Here is a 15,819-nt window from a genome sequence, read left to right as displayed (position 1 = left end):
CTTCCCAGACCGGGGCACGAACCCGTGTCCCCTGCATTGGCAGGCGGACTCTCAACCACTGTGCCACCAGGGAAGCCCTGCCCTCTTCTTCAGGTAGCACTTTCCCCCACAGAAATAGTTACTTAATGATTATTAAGAACTCCATTTCAGGAACTTTGAAAACAAGGACCCCGACCACTATATAAAATATTACTTCTATTTGGAAAATGGGTTTCAAGTTCCAAACAACCCATCAACCTACAGAAACTTTTTTTGGAGAGGGGCATACAGCCATTTGTGGGACTATTATCAAAAAAAATTATGGGCACTTTTTGACAACTCAAGGTAATCTCTGCCTTAAAATGTACCAAGAAAAATTTAGACATACTTATCTCTCAGACTTCTCTTGAAACAGATTATTAGGAAATTCTTTACCAAAACAAAGGGAATTCATGGAGTTCAAAAAGTCCAGGAAATTAGGGCTTCCCTGGTGGCACAGTGGTTGAGAGTCCGCCTGCCAATGCAGGGGACACGGGTTCGTGCCCTGGTCTGGGAAGATCCCACATGCCGCGGAGCGGCTGTGCCCGTGAGCTGTGGCCGCTGGGCCTGCGCATCCAGAGCCTGTGCTCTGCAGCAGGAAAGGCCACAGCAGTGAGAGGCCCGTGTACCACAAAAAAAAAAAAAGTTTTTGGAAGTTAGAAAACACATTAAAATTTTTTAAACAATTGGAAAAACTTGAAAAATACATGCAATTTACAGCATAAACGGTAATGTCTTTAGTACATAAAGAGCATTTACAATTCCATAAGAAAAAATAAACATCAATAGGTAAGATGGGCAAAGGATGTGAACAGATAATTCACAGAAGAAAAAAATTTTAATTGCACAGAAAAATATTTAACCTCATTAGTAATCAAAAAGATAAAAGTTAAAAAACAAAATGCCATTAAATTGCAGAGATTTCTTATATGCAATAATGCCCACTATTGGTGAGAATATGGTGCTTCGAAAGCTCTCACATATTGCTAATGGGAGAACAAATCAGTATAATCAAAAGCACAGTTTGACAATAGATACCCAGATCCTTCCAATGTTTATTCTTTGACCTAGTAATTCTTTCTGGGAACCTATTCTAAGGAAATTACTGTGTCTTAGCTCGGGCTGCCATGACAAAGTACCACAGACTGGGCGGCTTAAACAGCAGAAATGTATTTACTCACAGTTCTGCAGGCTGATAAGTCCAAAATCAAGGTGCCAACAGGGTTGGTGTCTGGTGAAGGCTCTCTTCTTGGGTTTCAAATGGCTGCCTTCTTGCTATGTCTTCACATGGCCTTTCCTTAGTGCATGCATGTAGAAAGAGAGAGAGGTCTCTCTCTTTCTCTTCTTATAAGGTCATCAATCCTATCGGATTTGAACTCCACCTTTATGACTTCATTTAACCTTAATTACCTCTGTTAGCCCTATCTCCTAAAAAAAAATCACATTGGGAAGGTTAGGAATTCAACATGTGAATTTGCAGGGGGCATAATTCAGTCCACATCAAGCTGTAAACAAAAGTTTATATGCAGATGTTAATCATCATATTTATAGTGAATAATGAGAAATGTCCAACAATAAATAAATGATTAAATAAATTATAATAATTATATTATAATGTTTCCATTAAAATGAATTATGGATTAAAAATTTTTTCTTCTTTATATTTTTAATTTTCTAAACTGAATATTACTTTCTTACTGAGATATAATTCACATACCATAAAATTCATATAGTATTACTTATATATTTTAAAAAATAAGAAAATTTTCTAAATTGCCCCATTTTAGGGAAACTAGTATAAGACAAAAAGGCAAGTAGCATCTAGAATCAGTGTCTTGCAAAGATATTTAAGTTACATTTATTACTACATTAAAGTGATAAAGCCTTGACTTTTTCTAAACCATTTAAATACTATAGTTTATTCTTCTGCATATTTTTCTTTGAGTAACTTTTCTCATTTGCGCTCACAAGATTTTATTGGGTTGGCCAAAAAGTTCATTTGGGTTATGGAAAAACTCGAAAGAAGTTTTTGGCCAATCCAATAGTTTATGGAGATGGCTGAGTGTTGGCATGGGGAAGCTAATGTCACTGACAGAAGATTTTTTTTATTATTTACAGTTTCCAAGAGAAGGGAGCATGTCATGCCATGCAAAGCCACAGAGGGAGCACCAGGTTTGGGTCTGGAGGCAGAAGCAGGAGTAAGTGGAAAGCCTAGGCCAGAGCCGTTTTTGGGATTTCCTCAGGAAAGGCAAGGTAGGGCAGAGTAAACAGTTTAGGATTGGCTAGCTTGAATAATCTCAGCAGGCCTTGGGGTACAGGGGCAGTCCCTAGTTATCTGGTATCTATCTGGCCCTGGGTTGATTTAGTGCAGGGGAAATATTGGTTTGGTGAGTGAGATTTAAATAAGGAGGTGGTTTAGAGTATGTGCTCTGGATCACGGAGGACATATAAACAACTTTGGCCATTAGTTTGGCCCTGTGACTAATGGATGCCAAATAGACAAATACAGAATCTAAGAAAACAGAACATAATTGAGACAGGATTGACAAATACTTATCTGTATGATAATCATTTCAAGGATTCCAGAAATCCTTCATATAGAACCTTGAAATTGTATATAGTGCATAGTCATCACCTTCCATGGAGCCAGGGTATAAGAGAGGAGGAGAAAGTTACCTTGACTCTGGGACTCAGAGAAAAACAAGGGGAATTAGAGGAGAGACATGAAAAAATATAAAAGCAGGCTATAGAAGACTTAGGACCCTGGTACTATTAAATTGCTTCTTTTGCTTATTCCACTACAGTAGAATCATACTTTCTCAGGTGTAATTTTATGTAGACTTCTAAGCCAAACTGCCTGAATACAAATTTCCCTAGCTCCACTAATTTTGAGACCTTGTACAAGTTACTTACCTTTTCTGTACCTTAGTGTCTTTATCTATAAAAGTAGGAATAAGGATTGCTGAGATTACCTGAGTTAATATATGGATAGCTTTGGACAGCACCTGGCCCATAGGAAATGCTTTGTAAGTTTGAAACCTCATTATTATTTGTAGAACCAGATTTCACTGAATAGAACAAGCTGGTTTTTCTTGGCCCTACCCGAAGGTGTCAGTGGAAGTTTTTCACACGCATCATGAGTACCACTGACTGAAAGAAGTTGCAACATGCCTTTGATTATAAGATGTAACCTAACTTCAGAGGGGTTAAAATATTTTAAAGTGTACATCTTAGAATCGATAAAATAAGTTTTTATGCTTTCATTTAAGTTAATGTATGTGTGACATCCACCAAAAGACAACTGAAACTGGCAAAATAATTTGATTCAAATAATGAATAATGTAACTTACTTCTATAAATTCCATTTTGTTCAGTCTTGGTTCCATTGAGTCAGCAATATCCAATTGTTGGCAGCATGCTTTTAATTATGGAACAAAGGTTATTTGATAGTTTGGTTGTGATACATTCATATTTTATATTCATATCATAGTACTCCAAAAGAACATAAAAGTCTTAATGTCCATCAATATTTATAATAGAGTAAATGATATATAGTTGGGTAACATTCCAATTACTACAAAATTATTATTTTTCCTGACTTCTATTTAACTAAGCAACTCAAACACTAAAGAACATGCCTAAATTTTTGATGACCATGTCAAGATAAAGCAGAAATAAATAGGCTCATCAATAGTATAAAAGACTGCAAAAATATCTGTGTTGGTTTATGCTAGCATTTATGCTATAAGGTCCTAAAACACAACACTTCCACAAACTTTCCTTTTAAATACTTAATTTTGTCTTTAATATTTTAAAAATTAAATAAATATGAATATATTCTTTTGGTAAAAGATTCAAATAATACAAAAATATAAACAGCAAAACTTGAAATAATAAACCTCTATTTGATATGACAATTACATGATCCTTATTGACCTTACTAGGACACATAAATTGTATGAAAGCTCATGATAAAAGAATTAATACACTGGTTTCCTCTCCTACTTCTAAGAATAACTCTTCCTGCCTATTATGGGCTGGTACATAAAAAGTTTATTTTTTTTTTTTGTGGTACACGGGCCTCTCACTGTTGTGGCCTCTCCCATTGCGGAGCATAGGCTCCAGACGCGCAAGCTCAGCAGCCATGGCTCACGGGCCCAGCCGCTCCGCGGCATGTGGGATCTTCCCGGACTGGGACACGAACCCGTGTCCCCTGCATCAGCAGGCAGACTCTCAACCACTGCGCCACCAGAGAAGCCCGAGGATTCTACATGTATATAAAAATCCATTCATTTTGCTCTTATTTCAAAATGCCAGATACAAAGAGTATGACTGATTGGATATAATTTTACTTTTCTTATGTCTAAATATTCATTATAAATAGGTACAAATGTCTGACTATTCCATATGTCTTTTAGCGAAGTTGTAACTAAGCATTTATATATTGAAATACAGCACAATTTAATTTTCTTATGTCTTTACTTGTATCTCTCCTTCATATCACAGTTATGACATATCTTTCTTTTAAAATTCTGTGTATGTAAGCAATATTTTCTAGGAATTTGATAGGATAATAAAGGGTTATTACAAAATAGTTGTAATAAAATGGGGCACTCGACTGAAAGAATTAAAAATCACTGATTGCATCTCTGCTTTTCTACATTCTCCAACTGAAAAGAGCAAAAGAGCTTGACTACATGACTCTTCATCTTTATTCAGCATCCCTCCACCCTCAAAAAAAAGGACAGAGAAAAATATAAACACTGCAGTAACAGGCAGGCTTACCAAGCTGGAAATCTGGATTTTGAAAAAATTCATGAAGGACATTCTGAATCTGCAAATCAAAGAAAAGAGACCATATACTACTTTTCAATTAGCATATATTAAGTATTTTAGACTAAAAGCCATCTGTAGTCTTTTAATTTAAGTCCTAGGTAATTCTTCTAACCCAGGGACAGAAATAGTAATAATTAACATTTAGTTTATAGCAGATTTCAAAGTATATAAAATGCTTTTGCATATATTTCCTCACTGATTTTCAACATTTTTGTGTGAGAACTAGGATGCTGAGCAGATCCCATTTGCCCCCTCTAAGGAAATTTCTAACAACACTCAGACATTGGGCATGACGGAGCTAAGGCAAATTTGGCAACCAGTTTGGCAATCCAAAGAATCCTCTATAATTCTTGTCTTCAATGACTAAAAACAAAATTTCTGAGCTCTTCTTGGTCCATTTTTAATTTTTATTTATTATTTTTATTTTTATAATTTATTTTTGGCTGCATTGGGTCTTCGTTGTGGCGCGCAGGCTTCTCATTGCGGTGGATTCTCTTGTTGTGGAGCACGGGCTCTAGGTGCAAGAGCTTCAGTAGTTGTGGCATGTGGGCTCAGCAGTTGTGGCTCACAGGCTCTAGAGTGCAGGCTCAGTAGCTGTGGCGCACGGGCTTAGTTGCTCCACAGCATGTGGGATCTTCCTGAACCAGGGCTCAAACCCACGTCCCCTGCATTGGCAGGCGGATCCTTAACCACTGTGCCACCAGGGAAGTTCCTTGGTCCATTTTTTAAAAATAAGACTTTATTTTTCAGGGAAGTTTTAGGTTCACAGAAAAATTGACCAGAAAGTACAGAGAGTTTCCATAGACTCCCTGCCCCCGACCACCACATACATAGCTTTCCTCCACTACCAACATCCCCCATCACAATGGTATATTTGTTACCATCAATGAACCTACACTGGAAACTCATAACCCAAAGTCCATAGTTTACATTAGTGTTATACATTCTATGGGTTTTGAAAATTATATGATGACATGTATCCATTATTATGGTATTGTACAGAATTGCTTCACCACCCTAAAACTCCTCTGTGCTCTGCCTATTCATCCTTATTTCCCCTCCTCACTCCTGGAAACCAATGATCTTTTTACCGCCTCCATAATTTTACCTTTTCTGGAAAGTCATAGAGTTAGAATCATACAGTATATAGCCTTTTCAGATTGGCTTCTTTCACTTAGTAATATTCATTTAAGGTTCTTCCATGTCTTTTCATGGCTTGATAGCTCATTTCTTTTTAGCACAGAATAATATTTCACTATCTGGATGTACCACATTTATTTATTATTCACCCACTGAAGGACATCTTGGTTGCTTCCAAGTTTTGTCAATTATGCTGTAAACATCCATGTGTAGGCTTTTGTGTGGACATAAATTTTCAACTCCTTTGGGTAAATACAAAGGACCATCTACCATGGCTTGATTGTATGGTAAGAGTGTGTTTAGTTTTATAAGAGACTGCCAAACTGTATTCCAAAGTGACCACACCTTTTTTTATTTTACCAACAATGAATGAGAGTTTCTGTTGGTGCACATCTTTGCTAGCATTTGGTGTTGTCAATGTTCTGGATTTTGGCCATTCTGATAGGTGTGTAGTGGTATCTCACTGCTGTTCTAATTTGCATTTCCCTGATGACATATGTGGAACACATTTTCATATGCTTATTTGTCACCTATATATCTTTGGTGAAGTGTCTGTTCAGGTCTTTTGCCCGTTCTAAAATCTGTTATTTGTTTTCCTATTGTTGATTTTAAGAGTTATTTGTATATTACTGTTCTTTATCAGGTATGTCTTTTGCAAATATTTTCTTCCAGTCTGTGGCTTGTCTTCCTTGGTCTATTTTTAGCAACTGGAAATATGCTTGGTATTGTATCTAACCAATAATTATTCTCACATCTATATACACCTAAGAGAACATATATAACTCTTAGAGTACAGTTATTTTTCAGAGCTAAAGACATGGTCTCTTAGGGAATTCCTTGGCGGTCTGGTGGTTAGGACTCTGTGCTCTCACTGCCGAGGGCCTGGGTTTGATCCCTGGTCAGGGGACTAAAATCCCACAAGCCGTGTGGCACGGCCTCCCCCCCAAAAAAGGATATGGTCTTTTAGTCCATAGAAGTAATTAGTCACACACATACAAAAAACAAACGAAAGCTATGTCTGTCTGTAAGGAAGAGTTTGTGAAATTCAGCCAGAGTCAATATTTTGGAAATCTACCTAGAATTTTCTTTTTAATGTTCAAGAGAAAATTGAAGAAATTGACTTTCATGGGCTAGACTTACATCAGCAGGACCAAAAATTTAGAGGGAGGTTTCTAGCACTCTGCTCAGTATCTAGCAATCACCCTCTTATCACCCATTCCACCTACCCTTCACAGATACCCTCTTCCTTACCACTATCATAGGAATCATTCCTTTGGGGTCTAGAATCCACTCATTGAACTGTTCCTGCAGAGCCTGTTTCCATGTGTTGGCCACCTTGGCTTTGACTTTGTTCATGCATTCTATTTGTTCTCGTTTCTGTTTAATATTCTCCTTCATCCTGGATACTCTGAAGGATGTAGAAACAGAAGAAATGTCAAGTTGAGACCACTGGATTTGACTCAGATTGTTCAAATGGCAGAATACAGGAGTTCAGAGCCTCATTTAAACTTTGGATCTGTCTTTTTCCGTGAAATTTTCCTTCATTCAAGCCTGTAGGGATCCCTCCTTCCCCCAGCACATACTGAATTTGGCATTAATGATAAGCTGCCTTCTACTATTATTTGACTTTTTATAGAGGTAGGCCTTATTTTACTCAACTAAATACTGTACTTAAGAAGCACTAAGAATAGCTCTAGAACCTGCCACATATAAAAGTAAGGTTGAACGCACTAAAGCCTCAAGGTGGTGGGCCTCTTTTTTCCCTGGACACGTAAATCATCTTGGAAGGACTCTAATTCCAAGTCTAGGGTGGGAGCCTGGAAACTGCATTTATGAAAAGCATCTCAGGTAATTCTGATGCCTTGGACCAAACTTCTGATTTCTGTCTAGGAAAATTTATTGTCAATTTCTTTTATCCGGCCGGAGTCAAATACTTTTGACAGCCTCTGAGCATGACAGCTAACTTGTACTCAGACAGAGTTGCATCACCCAGGTTGAAAATGGGGGAAGAATGTGATTTTAGTCATTCCTATGTTTATCATCCCTACTAGGACTTCAAAACCCCAAAACTGGTTTTGATTGAAACACCAAAATGGTTCAGAATAATAAAAATAGCTGCTGGTTTCAAATACAATTTTCAAGTAATGTTTGAGTCAGGTCTTCATCTTTCAAAGAAGAGAGACTAGGGCAATCTGACAGATTTGGAAATGCAAAAGAATTCTCAGTAAGAACCGGTAAACTGGAGAACTCCAATAATCCAAAAGAAACAACTAAAATCTAAATCATTACTTTATGCCCATATAAGGCCTTCAAAATTCTCTAAGAAAAGAAGCCTTCAAAAATAAACTTTGAAGTTTGAAAATAAAAATAGGCAAGTTGTTAAATAGTGCAGAAGGGCTTGTTTCTGAACTGCTGGAAGATTAATTAGCATTTTAAAGGATGTGCTAAGTTCCTCTAATGCGACTACTAACTAGCCAAACCGCCATCACTTATCTCAGAACCCCCAGTCTATTCTTGGCTGGCTCTTCTTCTGCTCTTCCCCTACTCTTTCTCCCCCTGCTGCTTTATCTTTCTCCCTCTCTCCCTCTCTCTCTATCCTCCTCTCCCCTTTCCCCTGTCTCTATACAGCACTCTCCTCAACTTCTGTCTTTTCTGCATGATTTTCTGTTCTGTGTCTGCATCCTTCTTCTAGCTTTTTCTCATTATTCACTCATTCACACTCACTCACTAAGTCAGTTACTTATTTACTCGTTACACAAACATCTATCAAGCACCTACTATAGATTCTGCCATTATAAAGCTTAGGGTCCACTGCAGAACAGATAAGTAAGTGATATTGTGTAATAAGTACTCGGTGTCTCCAGATTCTCATGTGTATTAATCAACATAGATTAACAAAATTGAGTTTCTGTCCTATTTCCATCTGCCTGAAAAGCCTTCCTCCCTCTCTTTGTTTGACTCGATCCTCCACGTCCTTTAGGTCTCAGTTCAGACATCATTTCCTCCCTCTTATTAATGCCCACATTTAGAAACAAAACTTAGTTTTGTGCTTCAGGGCTACTGCACATGAGACTCCAAATATAATCCAGATGGATTTTTAATTTACTAGGTAACTCATTCAGGGACTGAATAAAATTTCTCTTTAGTGGTCTGCATTATCTCAAGAGGATATCTAAATTAATCAACAGAATTCCATAGCATCCAAAACTCATAACTTTGGGTAGTGTAGGGTAGCCATAATCTGTAAGCAGATTCTAAGTATAAATCCACATTTAAGGAGACCTGAAAGAAAAAAACCTGCAGTGTGGTAAAATGCAAAAATTATCACAGATTCTTCCCATTCCTGTATGCATGTCTGTCTGTATGCAGTGTAACTTTGCAGCTTTTCCCATTATGAGCTGGAGTCTATTTCTGCATCTCTTGTGTCTGTCTGTGGCCATGTGACTTGCTTTAGCCGATGGGTCATTAGCAAACATGATGGAAGCAGAAAGTTGAAAAGTGCTATAAATTATATCACAATAAAACTGGAAGAAAAAGTACTTAAACATTGGGGTTTGCTCTCTTGTATTGAACTTAAGAGCACTTCTACCACCACCTTGGAAATAAGCCTTGGCTAGCCTGCTGGATGATGATCCAGTTACCTCCATTGCTTTTACCAACAGTCAGCCAACTAATAGACAAATGACTAAGACTATCATTGCCATTTTACCGCAATGTATGAGTGAGTCCAACTGATACCATGTGGATCAGAGATGAGCCATGAGCCCAGTCCAAAATCATGAGCAAATAAATGATTGTTTATTTAAGCCACTGAGTTTTGAGGTATTTTGTTATGCAGCAAAAGCTAACTAACGAAACAGTTTTGCCATCTTAACAACTGTTTTGAGCTTTTTTAAAGAAAAGTACAGTATAAATCTAACTGATTAAAGAAGTAAAAATGCTTCCTTACCCTAATTGTGACAATCCAAATCCTATCCATCCATTCAAGCTGTGTATGGAAAATCTTCCACTCAGAGTATTTGCCTAGATTATATCAAAAATGAATGTTGTATTTCATAAAAACTGGTTCTAACCAGCTTAAGTGCATAATTGACCATGAACTTTGAGTGACCCCAGTACACCAGACCATTACTAGACCTAAGGGAGGACTCTTTCTCAACTGCTAAACAATAGAACTTGTTTTAATCAATCATGTACAAACCTATGGACTCACTCTGTCCTATATACAGTGTGATCGTCTTCAGTTGTTATAACCACTATAAAGCTCCCTTCCTAACACTTAAAAACTCCAGAATTTTCCCCTTCAGCAAACTAGTCAGTGAATTCTTCACTGGTGTAGATTCCTTTGCCTGGCAAGTTAATAAACTCAGCTTTTGTTTGTTTGTTTGTTTTTAAGCTCTGATGGTCTTAGTTTCACAGAGCTAAATTGGACTTCTTGCCATTCTTGGAGCATGTCCACATTATTCCTGTGATGAGTATTCCTATAAAAATACATATATGATATGTGTCTACTTAGTTATTGTACTTAACACATTTTCTTCTGTTTATTCAATATACAGCTTATTATGAAATGAAGTTCCTGACATAAGGTTCAATGACTTAAGAAAAATCTAAGTTACTGGTTAATCAATGATATTTGAACAGCTAAATAATTAGGCCTATTTGGAATTTTATAAAATGATGAAGAACATTTATTATAGCCTCCCACTTAAGTACAGATGATTAATCATAGAGATTTCAAAATTAAATACTCAATTACTCCAAATTAAGACATATCTCCAAATAATCTTATGTATCAAAAAAAAAACAAGAAAACTTTCATCATTCTAAGCCAGATTAGAATATGTCAGTTAATTCATTTAACAAATATTTATTGAGCATTACTTACACAACACAGTGTTAGATGCTGGGGATTCAATGGTGAATATGACAGATGTAGTTCCTGCTCACATTACAGCAGGAGAAACAACCATTACAATTTTGATAAGTGCGATGAAGAAGAAACACAGGATGCAATGAGAGAGCCTATAAGGGAAGACCCCAACCCAAATTCATGACGAAGTGGTATTTGAGCTGAACTCTGAAGGACTGGGAGGATAAGATAAAGAGGAAGGGAAAGAAGTAACAACATGTGAAAAGATCCTGAAGTGGAAAGAAGCACAGTATGTTTGAAGAACTGAAAGAAATCCTATATGCCTGGGGTATAGAGTGTGAGAATGAGAGAGGTGGGAGCCCGGGCTAGAAAGAAAGTCAGAGACCAGGTCATACAAGAAAGTTTGTATAGGCCTAGTTAAGGATTTTGGTTTTTATCCTAAGAATAAAGGGATACCATTGAAAGGTTTCACACTGGAGAAAAATATGAAAACGTTAAACTTTAAAAAAATCACTTCAGTTACAGGTAAATGATAGAGTGGAAGAGGGCAAAATGGATGTAAACATAACAATTAGGAGACTATTGCAATATTGCAGGTGACAGATGATGGTAGCTTAGACTAGGGTGACAGCAGTGGGGAGGGTCAGAAATGAATAGATTTGAAAGAAGGAGGTAAAATCAGCAGGACTTAATGATTGACTGGAAGTGATCAATGAGGAAGTAGAAAGTGTCAAGGTTGATCCCTCTGGTTTTGGCTTAAAAATCTGGATGGATGATCAATTAAGACAATGACTTGTTGAAACTGAGATGCTCGTGAAACATCCAAGTGCACATTCTGAATAGATAGTTACATGTGTTGTAATGAGGGCACTCAGGGATGGATTATGGAGTGCTAGGAGAACTATGCCTTAAGGAACCTTAATATTTGAAGATCAGGTAGCAAAGAATGAACCAGCAAAGGATACTGAGAAGGATTAAACAGAGGTAGAGGGAAAACTAGTAAAGAATGATATCATGGAAGGAAGGGAAACAGCATTTCAAGGAGGAAATGGCCAACACAATTGAACACTGCTAAGAGGTCAAGTAAGATGAGGACTGCAAACTTTCCACTGGGCCTAGAAGCAGAGAGAATGTTGTCATATTGGTAAGTGACATTTATTGAAGAGAGCCTGGAAAAAAGACCAGATGGAACAGGTTGATAAAAGTGTAGGAAGTAGGGAGAGTGCTATTTGGACAACTATTTTGATAAATTTAGCTATGTTTTAGTCATATTTCCTCAACTAGAGTGTATAAGCTCCTCATGACAAGAACCAAATTTTGTATTTCTTTTTTGTATAAGGTATGGCTCAACATTAAGCACTGAATAATTATGCCATAAATACTGATTGACTGTGAAGACTCCTCAATAAATTTAAGTTATTAATTCATTCATCTAACAAATATTTATTGAGGCCCAACTCATGCCAAATACTTCGCTCAGTGTTGGAAATATAGATATGATAGAAGATGGCATGCAATATAGTGTGCAATATGATAGAAAATAGTGTGCAATAGTGTACTTCTCTGCAACAGTGTAAAATTCTAACACTAATAATCTTTCTCTACACTTCCTTTTTAATGTTTAACTTTTAAAAAAATATATCATACAGTAAAATTAACCTTTTTTGGTGCATAGTTGTATAAATTTCAACACATATAAATATGTGTAACCATCACCATAATCAAGCTATCAAAAGTTTGTAATTTTACTTTTTTTTTTTTTTCCGGTATGCGGGCCTCTCACTGTTGCAACCTCTCCCGTTGCGGAGCACAGGCTCCGGACGCGTAGGCTCAGCAGCCATGGCTCACGGGCCCAGCCGCTCCGCGACATGTGGGATCTTCCCGGACCAGGGCACAAACCCGTGTCCCCTGCATCGGCAGGTGGACTCTCAACCACTGCACCACCAGGGAAGCCCTGTAATCTTACTTTAAGTGCAAATATTTTTCATTATCAATTCACAATAAGGCAGTAGTGACATAGAATATGCATTCTCAAGAATTGGAGGGATCAAGAATCAGAGGGAAAAGATGCTAAAAGAAAAGAAAATATGAAGAAAAACAAAATGACACAAACCTACCCTCCTTATCAGTTTTGCAAATTTACATGTAAGAATTATAGTCCACTTCAATTCTATACCTGTCTTTCAGGAACCCTGAGGGAAAGCAATGAAAGTATATTGCATATGTAAAATTACAAATGGCAGTGATATTTTATTTTTTAGATAAGTGGCTACCACTATATAAATTGTTCCGAATCAGTAAGAAGTGTCTTCTCTATCTATCGTACTTAGACACCAAACAAAGATGAATCCATTTTTGTCCAGGGAAGTAGGCAGATGAAAAATTTTCAGATCAGGTTGAGTCAAACAGACACTTTAACATTATCACCAGAAGATAAAGTCTTGACAAACCAAACAAAAATATTATGTGTCCTTTTTCTTGAGCATAAGTAAGGAAAACTCATTCTTAAAATGAACGGACTTCTCCAAAGCTCTCTAATGGATTGAGAACAACACAAACAGTGATATAGTTCAGAGAATTTAAAAGCAGGACGGTTTTTGCTAAGATTGCTGGGTATCCAAGCTTTAAGTCAAAAGCTGTAAAGCATCCCTAGGATTTCTGAATATTCTATAAATGCCTGAAACTGTCTTGTGTTGACATATGGATCTTGGATTTTTGCCAGAGGAAGATGAAACCCTAATTCTGATAATCTCAGCAAAGAAAGCATCTTTAAATACTTTAACTCTTTCATGATATTCCTAACAACTTTAAGACAACATTGACTGATACAGAATAAGATGAGCAAATGGAAAGACAAGTATTCTCATATAGAAACACTTGTCATTATTAAAGATGTTGATTTTCCCTAAGATAATGAATAAATTTAATCTTATTTCAATAAAAATTCCTATAACGTTTCTTTTGGTGTTCTCTCTCCCCCACTCTTCTTTTTCTCAGGTAGATGAACGAATCCTAAAGTTCATATTGAAAAGTAAACACACAAGAATAGACAGTAGTGATTAGAAAAGAACAAATATAGACTATTCAGTAACTGTTATTGGGCTCACTATGTAGCCATTTGGAAAAGAAAAAGTTGGATACATATTTTAAATCTTACACTAGGATAAATTCTAAATGGATCAATATTTTAAATTAAAATTAAAATAATTCCAGAAGAAAACATGGGACAATTCTTTTAACATCTTGAAATGAAATGTAACAATGACTCAAAGCCCAGAAGCCATAAAATAAAAGTAAATAAATTTGACCACATAGAAATAAAAAATCCTATACATGACACAAGATAAATGACAGGTGAAAAACAGGAAAATATTTGTAACTCATTCACATGCTTTGGATAAAAGGAAGAAAATTAAGAATGTATATTTGCATTTGCTTATGTATGCACTAAGAAACTCTGGAAGGATCCATTGAAAACTAAGAACAGTAGCTATTTATAGCAGAGGTGGAGCACTGCGTGGATGGAGGAAAAGAATGGGAGAGAAAGTTTTTAACATATAACACTTTATACGTTTCAGCTTTTGAACCAGGCGAACATATTACCTATCTGAAAAGTTAAATTTTAAAAAGTCCTTCCTCTCATATAGCTTACTTTCCAATGCAAGAAGACAAATAATAAACAAATAAATATACACTTGGGATCCTAGTGAGATAACTAAATTCATCAGTACAAGGAACTTACTTAATATACCTTGTTAGTCTTCACAGTGCCTCATAAATAGTGAAGCACATAGTAGTAGCTCAATAAATACTTTTTGAAGAACTATAAAGTTACTTTAAGTCCTATTTGTATGATTATGTTACTGTTCTACTTGCTTTTCAACATAAGGAGCTAGATCATCAACTGAAAATACAACAAACTGTACCTGTTGTAAGTAGTGCTTGGAACGTTTATCTTCAGGTCTTCTGCAATATTTCTCATCACCCTCTGATAACCAGACATTCCTGAGTCTTTGATGTAATTAGGGTTGTTTCTCATTAAGTATTCCCCCAAATGGTTAATTGGATCAAACTTGGTTGGAATATCAACTTCTGCCAAAAGCTTTTTCTTTTCCACTTGCATTAACATTTTTTCCATTCCAGGAACTAAGGTGGGTAGAAGTTTGTCGAGTAAATACGCACGAGTGTTCAGTGTCATATTTTCAGTATTAAACCACTCTTTGGCCAAATTATCCGCGGGGAGTTTTTCTTCAGCCTTTTTTTCTAGTTCCTTCTTCAGATTTTCCTTATCTATGATTTTCTGCTGCATTGCCTGGGCTCTTGCCTGCACTCTTTCAAAAAGATTTTTCTTCCATGACTGTTCTAGCTTTGAATTTTGTGCAGTTTGATCTAAATTGAAAATCACTTCTGCAGGTTTTCTAAATACAGTATTCTTTGAGATTCTAGAGTCCTCTAGTGAACAAGTAGAGATTTTTGGCTGGTCCAGGTTTAATTCTGAGGGGACAAAAATTGAAATGTAAGAAATATTAGAAGTAGATTTTAATCTATGTTACTTTAGAATATTATTAGAAAATTATTTTACATCCATTTACATGGTATATTCGAACACAGCTAAAAGTAACAGAAAATCAGACAGCAGTGACTTTAACCATAAGGACATTTACTGTTTTCTTAATCAGAAGCCATTCAACAGCTCAGTGTTTTTATTACGTACCTAGCATGTTTCTATCGTTCTTTATTCATTTTTTGTGCTTGTATCTCAGGATCACAAGATAGCTATTGCAGCTCCAGGCATCACTTCTTTTTTTTTTTTTTTTTTGGTACTCGAGCCTCTCACTGTTGTGGCTACTCCCGTTGCGGAGCACAGGCTCCGGATGCGCAGGCTCAGCGGCCATGGCTCACGGGCCCAGCCGCTCTGCGGCATGTGGGATCTTCCCGGACCGGGGCACGCA

At 36.6% G+C, this 15,819-nt stretch overlaps 1 protein-coding gene across 1 annotated transcript in view; it reads right to left on the bottom strand.

The window, feature by feature from the left end:
- Window positions 1-15,819, bottom strand: part of EFCAB5 (EF-hand calcium binding domain 5) — a 114,550-nt gene that overhangs the window by 63,430 nt on the left and 35,301 nt on the right. Inside the window, exons 5-8 of the mRNA XM_033423317.2 lie at window positions 14,794-15,361; window positions 7,246-7,402; window positions 4,804-4,852; window positions 3,369-3,436 (exon numbers count right to left, since the gene is read on the bottom strand). Coding sequence (XP_033279208.1) covers window positions 3,369-3,436; window positions 4,804-4,852; window positions 7,246-7,402; window positions 14,794-15,361 — 842 coding nt within the window. The remainder of the gene's footprint in view (window positions 1-3,368; window positions 3,437-4,803; window positions 4,853-7,245; window positions 7,403-14,793; window positions 15,362-15,819) is intronic.

The sequence above is a fragment of the Orcinus orca genome, chromosome 19 (assembly GCF_937001465.1).
Source record: "Orcinus orca chromosome 19, mOrcOrc1.1, whole genome shotgun sequence".
NCBI lineage: Eukaryota > Metazoa > Chordata > Mammalia > Artiodactyla > Delphinidae > Orcinus > Orcinus orca.
Note: the sequence above shows the minus strand (reverse complement) of the source record. Positions and strands in the feature narration are given on the sequence as shown.